General features: G+C 50.5%; 1 protein-coding gene across 1 annotated transcript in view; it reads right to left on the bottom strand.

Moving 5' to 3' along the window:
- The window catches only part of ADAMTS18 (ADAM metallopeptidase with thrombospondin type 1 motif 18), a 141,915-nt gene extending 132,239 nt beyond the window's left edge, over window positions 1-9,676 (bottom strand). The window contains exons 1-3 of the mRNA XM_045440120.1: window positions 9,583-9,676; window positions 9,396-9,524; window positions 6,337-6,653 (exon numbers count right to left, since the gene is read on the bottom strand). Coding sequence (XP_045296076.1) covers window positions 6,337-6,653; window positions 9,396-9,524; window positions 9,583-9,676 — 540 coding nt within the window. The remainder of the gene's footprint in view (window positions 1-6,336; window positions 6,654-9,395; window positions 9,525-9,582) is intronic.
- Between the last annotated feature and the right edge of the window lie 1,037 nt (window positions 9,677-10,713).

Here is a 10,713-nt window from a genome sequence, read left to right on the forward strand (position 1 = left end):
TGGATGCTGGGGGTTACATTCCTCTGGCTGCCACCCTCTCACAGCCAGAGAGCCCGGGGGAAGAGTCAGCCCTCCACCCTCCCGTGTGAGCACCCTTCAAGTCAGCCTCGGGACCCTGCTCTTTGGCAAGAACCTTGGCCCTGTTTTCAGAAAAAAAGAAATTAGCTGGCATTTTGCTACAAGTATTGCTTGGAGCAAATCATGGCTGAAGAGTGGCCAAAAAAAAAAAAAAAGAAAGAAAGAAAGAAAGAAAGAAAGAAAAACATCTTTTTACCCTTGATGAATCAATAACCTAAGAAAACATCTCTGATTTGGATCAGCCTGTATCCAAACACTTGTGAATACAGCCCAGTCTAATCCTTAATTTCACATGATCCTCTCAAGTGATTGAGAAGTTCCAAGGGGGTGTATGTAATTCAGCAAACCCCTGCTTAGCTAACAAGTCGCCACAAAGCAAGACAGCGGAGTTTCTTTCTGCACGTCTGGACTAAAGTCATTTAACTTCAGCCCTTTTATGAACGGAAACCAGCTTTCTAAAGACTGTAGGGAAGGCAGTGGCCAGCAAGAGAAAACTCAATGGCTGAGCCTTCTGAGTCATAAAATGACTCTGAAAAGGGGAGATCAAAGCTGTCCTACCGCCTACGGAAACACAACCGCTTCCAAAGCTCCTCGCAGGGACCCGGGCTCTCTGGAGAGCAGTCTAGAGGCCACCGCTAACAAAGGCATGAGGACACCGGGGCAGCCAGCCACGGAGGAGAAACACCACTTACGGTTTAATTGTTGGGGACAAGGAGAGAAGAAACGAAAGAAAGCGGAGGGACAAGAACTAGGCGGTGTGTCAGGACTTGAGGCCGGAGGGATCTCCTGCGCACTTTCCGCTGAGCCCCTGATGCAGTGCTGAGCCTGGGTCCTGACTGGAGACGAGGGAAGACGGCGGCCGAGCAGTCCTCCCCTCTTCGCCAGCTGGGTGCTCGCTCACTGTTATTCATCAAAGGTAGAGCACCAAGCACACACAGTACAGATCTGGGGAGGGGAGCAATACGGCGGAAGTTCCCTCAAGCCTTGTCACTTGATCCTCACATGGTGAACGGAGCTTGGTGCTCGAGTGTGTCAAGCAAGGGGTGTATTTCCCCAACGGGAACACATGAAAATTAGGTTTATCAGGCACCCGCAAAGTGCAAGTAATCTTAGAGCTAGAAATTGCTCTTTTAGGGTGAACCACAGAAATCTGGACAAGTTATTGATGAAAGTACGCCTTCAAGAGAGGGGAGCAGCCCAATTAGTATTAGAATTCCACCTCTGGGAGCTTCGCAAGCCGCAATCCACATAAGCATATTAAAAGGTGTGGACCCTATTACAGAAAAGACTTCTCCTAATTGCATTTAAACCTAAGGTTTCCCTAACTCTATGGGAATATATGGCCACTTATATGGTCATGAAATCCTTTTATTCCGGGAACATCTCCCCCCGGTTAGAAATCAATACGTAATAGATCTTTTTTGGGAATCATCGCTTCGATTTTGTTAGTACCAGACTGTCACTTAGGAAAATTCTAGGCTTAAACAAATGTCCTTAAAGTAGGGCATTTCTAAGTTGCTAATATGCTAATGTGCACAGTAGATCTCCCAGAGGTGGCTTGTAGTACTATTTGACTATGCTTCCCCCATAAACTAGAACATGGCATCCAACGTGCTTGTGACTTTATCTGCTGTACCCTGACAGGTGCCTGACAGAAGCTAATCAAAACTTGTTGAATAAAAGGATAATCTTTCAATGTGTCTTTTCAATCTGTTCTTAAAACACGACATTTCCACTAAGTTTTAGAAATGGGATCGGTCTGTCAAACCAAAAGCAATAATTTTTTTTTTCCCAACAGCAGTTATTAAAACAATTTGCCTATTTGTTCAACGTCTTGATCCAATGGTTCTCTACTGTTAATATGCATTAGGAGTCACTTGGAGAATTAGAAAAACACACATTCCTGAGCTTAGCCTCTCTGACCTTCTGTTGTGGGTAAAGAAATTCAAATTTTCAACACCTCAGGCAAAGTTAATGCAGCTGATCACACTCTGAAAACCACTGTCCTGATTAAAAAAAAAAAAAAAAAAAAAAAAGGAGCTCTAAGGCAAAACATTTTTGAGCAGAAAGGCCTTTTGGATCTCCCAGCATGGAGGCAGAAAGGTACAAGTTTGTTCTACCAACCCAGAAGACAAAAATTAAGAAATACAGGTGAAAGTCATAAAAAGGTAGGTGGTAGTTCAACATCAAGATGCGAATGCTAACAACAGCATGGGCTTCCTGGAGGTAATGACCTTTCCATGGCTGTGTTAGTGGAAGAGAGGCTAGATAGGGTAGGAGGGATATACATGGCAAATGGTGATTGGGTTAATCTGCACCCCCAAGATTCTGGGACAAAGGCTGCAAACCCAAGACACCTTCACAGAGTGCGAGGCAGTCAGATGTAGGGGGCAGTGAGGAGTTGGAGTAGGCAAGTTCCTGTCTAAATGCACTCAAAACCCCCAAAAATAATAATCATGCCGGGACACTGCGGGAGGCAGGATTCACCCAGGGAAGTTTGCAACCTCTGTTCTGTCCCTTGTTCTAAGGAAATAATGGCCTGCTCAACTCCTGAGTAAAGCGAGCCCTGTCAGTCGTGGGGAGGGGAGTGCATTTTAAGCAAATACTCGAAGGACAGTTTAATTCTGAATTATTGAGGGAAATTCCCGGCCAGAGACATCCTCGCTGGAATATGCACGTACACATGTATATACATAGGCATCTATTTCATGATTATAACCTTCCTACCCTTTCTCATTCTCTCCTGGGGCTTCCCTGGCGACCAAGATAACAGGTTAGTTCTTCCATGGGTACTTCGTTATGGAAAGGTGACCTATTGTCCTGAGACACACTGCATGCACTCCAGGAAGTTGCTGTAACCTCTAAAGGCATTCTGAGGCCAGTCATCCAGCTCCATGGGGGTAGAAACCCTGACGCAGAGCCTTGCAGTGGAAGAGACTCTACCTATGAGTCTCATTCGGCTCCTGTCAGCTTCTACATCAAGGCAAGAAGAGTTGCTCGTCTCCTTTAGCATGTCAACCCTGCCGAGTCTCTCCAAAAAAGCATGGAGAGGTTCGCCCCTCTCATGAACTCTTCCATTATTCACCGCTCGGAAGCCATCAGAGTAGCTGCTAATGAACTTTAGCAAAGGTATAACCCTTTGTTGGGCCAAAGAAGGAGGGCAAGGTCTGTGACTCCTAAGGGGCTGGAAGGATGAAGAAAGTCTTCCTCCTGCCACGGATATTCCTCCCCATCACCCTCTCTCCCTGTTTCTAGTGAAGCGTCCCCTCACCGTGGTACCTCAGATGATCTCACCGTCTTCACTACTGCCGTTTGATAGTGCTTCATAAGCAGGTCAGGGCCTTGTTAGAGAATCGTAGCCATCATAACAGAGAGGTCACACCAGCAGAGCAGTGTTTTTGCTCAGAATTCTGGTTTCTAATGACAGAGAAAAGGGAAAAACACCACAGCGTAGGCTGGAAGCATTAATACCATCTGTCTGCAGGATAGAGACTGATCACAAAAGAGGACATACAGATGGCCGGTGAGCAGAAGAAACGGTACTCGACTGCAATCACCACCAGGACACCACAAACTAAACCCGTCATGGGGAACCACGTCACGCCCATCACTTCGGTAGCTAAAATGGAAACCAGAGACAACAGTAAGTGTCGGCGAGGATGTGGAGTGACTGGAGCTCCCAGACCCGCTGATGGCAGGTGCAAAGTGGCACAGCCACACCCAACAACGCATTGTTAGGTATACTTCCGACAGGGGTCCACAGGCTCACCACGAGGCACAGACAAGAATGCTCAGCGGTACTCGAGAATAGCCCAAAGCGGAACACTTAGACGCCCACCGACCTCTAAATGGAAACCTGGTGAAATATTCACGTGGACGAATACTGTATAATTTGCCTTATGCAAAATACTAAAATGGGCAAAAGTAAGCTAAGTTAGAAGTTAGGACAGGGGTTACCTCTGGGGTAACCACCTCTGGGGGTGGGGGTGGGGTAGGGACCGGACACAGGGGGATCATCTGGGACACTGGGAATGTCTTGTTTCATCTTGGTGGCGGGTACATGAGTGCGAACTGTGTGAAAGTTCATTAGGCTGTGCTCTATGATTTTTGCCTTTTTCCGCATGTTCATTTTGCACGTTTCCGTATACACATTATACTTCAACACAGGGCTTCAAAAATTAACTCAGAGTGGCGTCCAGTTTCTCAGTTGTGGGTTTTTTTCCCCTTTCATGTTTCTTTCTTGTTGTTTTTTTCTCATCAAGTTTGGGGGGGTATGTGTTTGTGTTTCGTAGTCGTTTGGCAGGGTCATGGAGAGGTGGGGATCGGCTTGATTCTCACCCTACCCCATACCAAGTGGGCCCCGCCAGGGTCAACAAATCGGCTAATCAGAGTCAGATGCCTAGAGATGGCAGTGGTCTGAGAAGTTATTTTACATGATGCAGGAGAGGAAACTGAGACCTAGAAAAGTTATTTAACTGATTACATGCAGCTGGCTTCTGGAGTAGGGGAGACAGAATCCGAATGTCATGATTCCAACCCACATTGGCCTTAGACACAGGCGCATGTGGCCGTCAATTCTCTCACATCCATCACAACGATGGAAATTTTTCACTTGCCTCATTCCCGTTTGTTAAGCGATCATTTGCTTCCGGTGACTCTCCTCCCCAGGAGAAATCAACTGACATCTATTGATACGAGGCAACCGATCAGATTTCCTGTCATTCACAGAGGGGGGAATCCCAAGAGAGGTACGTGAGGTGGCTAAGCATTGCCGGAACTAGAACCGCCAGGGAGCAATTATTCCCTGCCAGGAACCACTTCGCATCGTCCATGTAAGAAGTCGCCTAATCCCCACAGCTCTGTGCTGTAAACCCTCTTGTTATTTCCACTCTAGAGCTGAAGACGCGAAGGCATATGGAGGTTCATAACTTGCACCTCCACGGTGTTATGTGAAATGGAATAGTTTAAGCCACTACAGTGAGGTGCCTCCACTCCCGAAGGCATTAGGATACAGGAGCAGACAGGAGACGGGGGAAATACGGGACAATGCCCGGAAAAGAGCAGAAGACCCATCACCATCAAGCCCAACAACATCACCACCACCACCAACAAAATGCCAAATCTATTTGTGGGTGTGCGTAGCCACGTGATTAATGAGTCATGGTGGTCATTTACATGGATCAAGCTTAGCTGGGAATTGTCAAATCTTTGCCTCGCTCGATACTGCAAAATTATACCAAAGAACACCAAAACTCTAGCTGTGATGAAAGGTGATAGCTGCATTTCAGGCCACGCTATGAAAACGAAGTTGAATAATAAAGTTTCGACTGGCGCAGAACGTGGGAGTTTTCATTCACCGGCACCTACACCTCCTGCCCCGCTCCTTGCTCGGTGTCCTGATTTACCGTGCACGTTACGAATGACATCGCCACTTGGGCTTTCCCCACACTTCTTCCGGCCATGCCAGGGCATGGCCAATGATGTGTTCGAACACACACACACACACACACACACACACACTCTCTTATGTCTGTGCAAGACGCTTCTCAATGTCAGTGCGAACCCAGAACCGCATTTACTGCCTCGTAGATTTGACCGAATCCTGAGGCGAGTATCATTTTACACCAACAGCCTTGGCCTGGAGCTCAGCTGTCGAGGATCACACAGAGAGGAAATGACGCTCGTCCCCAATACTTTTTAAGCGCTCTGCCTCCCTGGATGCCACACTCAGTCCTGCCAGTCCTCAAACACACCACACCACAGTCTAAAAGGATGTCTTGTGCGAGCAGGACATGAACAGCTTAGTTCAAAGAAAACAAAGGGCCTCCCTTCTACAGTGAAGGTTGGGCTTAACGGGGCTGCTGAACACAATTTTGCATTGAAATACAGTTTTCCCGTCTCAAAGCAGTGTAGAAGCATGCAGCTTGTTAGATTTATATAATGCCTGGGTCTCTTAAGACTTTACAAAGCGAATGGCATCCATCAAATTAATTTCCTCAGGGATCGTCTCAAACACAGAGAATAAAGAGGCCCAGACCATTAAACATCAAAAGAATGTTCTAAATGGTAATTAAAGTTCTATTCTATTTTCTTTTTCTGGGAGCAGATTAGATTAATTGAGAATATTAGAAGTATCAAAGCTGACAGTGTGAATGTGTCGAGCTGGCTGGAAGAACACTTAATATTGCAGACATCTGTTCATTCGACTTCCACAAAACACAAGAAAGGGGGAGTCGACCCAGCGTGCGGGGTGCTTACCAAGCCGGCACACGTAGACACAGCGACGGAGGAGAAGCTGTCATTTCTGATAAATCCCTGATAGAAGCATCGCTGCACTGCGGGTTCCGGAGTCTCCAAAGCACCATCATTTCCAAGTACCTGGACAATAAAGTGACTGCTCAAAATCGCCGAGGGCTTCAGTTCTAAATGTAGTTCCTGTCCAAATGCTGAAAATCGGTAATGCGGGGAGCTGCCGGCACTCCCCGCCGATCGCTTTTTCCTGCTGTTGTGCAAAATGTCGTGTGAAATATACGACCCGCCTGAGTCCACTTCCACCGGCGTGACAAAGACGTAATCTGCAACGGGAAAGTTTTAGCTGTCAGCACCCAGTACCCATAGTGCCAAAGGCTCGCTTTCCAACAGGCTGGCGGGGAGCAAAGGACAGCTCAAAGGTATCTTTGTTTCCACTGCCCTGCACCTTGCTTAACGGGAACTCAGAGCCGCTCCCGAAGAGGAGAACTCTGTGGCTTTTGCAAGGAGCTCTGTGACAGGGATGCCTACCAAACCGAGAAGTCAAGCACGATCTTCACGAATGCCAAGAATGTTTGCGAGAAAATGCCACAACTCTCTCTCATGGTCTGGAGACAGAGAGAGATGAACTGGAGTCTGGGAGCTGCAGAACCACCCGTACATAAAAAGTGATCTTTTGGACACAAAATAAATACAGAACCGCAGAAGTAAAGAAATGCATCAAATTTTTTTTTTCAAGGAGATTAATATCTTCGTGCTTAAACTAAACTGGGAGCATAGGGGGAGGCAGAGTTTAAATTTCAAATGATAACTCCCAGTGCTGAGTAACTTGAGATGCTATCTCAGATAACGAGCAAATACTGGCAGTTTCAGATTTCCGAGAGCAACTACATGTGATAATAAAACCCCAGCGCTTGTATTGCTCTGAACGTTTTACTCTGAGCTTTTCCAGGGACAATCCCATTTCACTGTAAGCATAAAATACAGTGGATGCATTCAAAAATGTCTCAAAATTGTCAGAACTTTCCTATTGAGTCTGATGTTTAAAATTGCTCAGACATGTTGGTGAGGGAGGGAGTATCAGTCAGGGGAACACCTGGAAGGCACGTTTAAAAATACTTTCCCCATTGCTCTCTAGAGCAGCACTAATTGCTGCTTGCAAAAAACCCAAAAAAAACAAAAAACAAAAAAACCCAAAAACCAACCAACTATTTGCTGCTGGAAAACCGAAGCCAGCACACCGTTTTCTATCACAGAATGCTGAGACCAAGAACTACCATCACAAAAGGATTTGGAACAGACCTTCTGCGTGTTCGAAGACATTCTGCATTTCCACTTTCTAGGCACAGAATGGGAAACTACTTTGGAAAGTGTTCAGAACGATTCCGAATAACTAAGAGGCATGTTTGAGTCACTTGGGTCCCTGGTTACTGGAGGAGGAAAAGAGAGAGGAATTTCTCTTTTCCCAAGAGAGTCAACAACCAAATAAGAAAAGCTCAGGAATGAACAGAAGGCTGGTAGGTAAGAGCATATCATGAGCGATATGCTAATTGAGCCTCCGTTTGGAAAAAAAATCCCAACATGATAATTTTCAACTGTGTTCTTCTGTGTATGAACCACCTGTGACTCTGATTGCTTGAGCCACTACCCTTCTCTCAGTCTTCTTTACATCCTGCCTCTCCCATTTTCTCGACTCCTCTGACTAGAAATACTATCTCTGACATGCTTATTAAAAAATAACTGGGAAATAAGTTTTCCTCCTCTCTTACCCTTAAAAAACTGAGCAGTTTTTTTTTTTTTTTTTTTTTTTACACTACTTCTGTCTTAAAACTCTGTTACATTGCTTTACAGGAATGTGACTCTTGATTAAATGCAACTTTTTCTTATTAAAAAACCACCTCCTTTCTCCACCGTGCTAAAACCCAAGTGTGGAAACTGGGCCAGCGCATGCGCTAGTCTCTGCAGGAAGATGTTTCTGACCTCTTTCCCCAAACCCACCTGAAACTCTGCCTGCTCTTCGCTACGAGGCCACGGGTAGCCTTATCCAGCCAGCCCTCTAGGCCATCAGCCCACAAATCCCCCTGCCCCAGAGGGAGCCTCCAGCTTTTTGACCTCTAATCGAACAATGAGGGGTTGTTTTAGAAACTCCAGTCAGCCTCTCTGGTTGGACAAACGGTGAATTTCTCAGGAGTTAATTCCTGGCTCTGTCCCCTCCCCTCATCTCACCCACATTTTCCCCAGCCTTGACCGAGGACTCTGCCATTTCCCCTCTCCCCAATACGCCTGGCTCTCCCACAGCAGGAGAGGACCCTGCAAGGCTAAAACTCCTAGAATCCGGGTTGGACATCAGGTTGTGCTAGACACGTGGATGAGCTGTTCTCCTGTAGCTGGTGGAAACAATGGCAACCATCAGGAAGTTAATAAATGACAGAACGGAAGGGTGTTCTCTGGAGGTTTTTGGCTGGGAACCTCAGAAGAGATAAAGCCCCCAGAGACCTCCAGCTTACCTGCTCTCCTCCTTCTAAAAGCAGTCTTGGGGCATCCGTGACCCAAGGGCAGGAAAAAGGAGAGAAGGAAAGGAAGAGAAGGAACACAAGTGGAGAGGAAAACGAGGCGGAGAGACAGGGAAGGGGAGGTCTCGCATTTTTTCACTCTCCCCCCCCCCCCCCCGCCCCAAGCATTAGTTCCCACAGGCTTTCCCAGAAAAGGAAGGAAATAAGGAAGGTGCCTTCTGCTATCAACCAGAATGTCCCCTTCCTAATTTCTCACCGCAGTACGTTTTTTAAACAAGCCGTCTGTGACCCAGGGAAAGTATTGTTTTCTCAATTATGCGACTTTCAGCTCAAGACACTGATTCTTTTGATAAGTTCAGAGTCCTTGCCACATCACCCCCCGCCCCGCCAAACAGGAACCCTTTCCAGGACGGGCACACACCTGCCAGGTCGGGGCGGGGAGGGGAGGGGGGACGTGGAACGCGCCTTCCCACTCTCCCCTCTTTCGGGGAGGGGGGGAAAGAAGGGACAAGTGCCCGGGAAGGCCCTTTCTCGGGGTGGGGAGCAAATACGAACCGACGTTTAATCCGCCGCCGCCGCCGCCGTCACTGGCTAGGGCTGCGGCGACCGACGCACAGCAGAGGCAGCACAGCTGGAGCGCCTGCAAGAGAAAAGGTGACACCGCGCGTGAGGGGCGCGGCGGGGCTGGCGCCGGGCGCCCCCCGCCCCCCCCCCCGCTCTCGGCGCGCCCCTCGGCGGGCACCTGCCTTGGCCACGCGCCCCAGCCCCGCCGGAGCCCGCGGCGGGCCCGAGCGGGCGGCGGGCAGGGCGCACGCGAGCAGGAGGGCGCACTCCATGGTCAGGTGCGGGCGCGGCGGCTGAGGGCGGCCGGACGCGGCGGGCGGAGCGCACTGGCGGCGCGCATTCTCCCAGCCGGCCCGGAGCGCGGCGCTCCAGGTGCGGCGCCAGGTGGGAGCCGCCGCCGCTCACCTCGCGGGCCGCGCGCGCCGGGGCCTCCCCTCCTCCGGCCGCCCGCGCGCCCTCCCTTCTGCCGGCGCCGGCCCGCGGAGCTGCCGCCCGCCGCTCCCGGGAGGGGTGGGGTGGGGTGGGGGTGGGGGCGCACGGGGCGGGGGTGGGGGCTCCCCGGGGCGGGCGCGCGCCTCGGAGCGCAGACGGCCGGGGGACGCTGTCCGTGCCTGCCCGCCCGCTCGCCCGCCAGTCTGTGCGTCCGTCTGTCTGTGCGAGCGTCTGAGGCTCCCGGGGAAAGCAGCGCCAGCTGGCTCCCCCGGCGCGCCGAGCCGAGCGCCCGCCTCTCCACCGCACGGTGATTGGCGACCAGCGGCTCCCGGGCCCGTCCGAGCCCCCGGGCTGGTGCAAGGGCGTGGGATCCCCGGCTCCCGCTCGGAGGGAGGAGGCGGAGGGGGAGGGCCCTGGGGGAGTGGCGGGGGGAGGGAGGGGGGAGCGCCCTGGGTCCGGCTCGGAAAACGTAATTTCGGCGCACGGAGGGCCGAGCTGGGAGGGGGCAGGCCCAGGTAAGCGGCGCGACTCCCCTCGCTGCCTGTGCAGACTTCTCTTGGACAAGTCTTCCGGCGACACAGCCGAGGTATTTCGCGCTCTGAACGCCTCCCGAGTGCCAGGTGCTTTGTCTCCATTTACCTCAAGGCCCTGCTTGGCAAGGGGGGAATTATTAACCCCTTGATAAAGAAGAGGAAACTGGGCTCGGCTGGGCTCCCGGGAGCCCACCCGAGGGACCGGGGAGCTGGCAGACGTGGAGGAGCCCGGGGGCCGGGACCCTGAGCCTCGTCGCTGCCTACGCGGCGCACGGCAGGCTGGCGGTGGGCCACCGCTTCTCATCCTTCTCATCTTTCTCCCTTCTCCCAGGGACCATGCCTCC

This window comes from Leopardus geoffroyi, chromosome E2, assembly GCF_018350155.1.
Source record: "Leopardus geoffroyi isolate Oge1 chromosome E2, O.geoffroyi_Oge1_pat1.0, whole genome shotgun sequence".
Lineage (NCBI taxonomy): Eukaryota > Metazoa > Chordata > Mammalia > Carnivora > Felidae > Leopardus > Leopardus geoffroyi.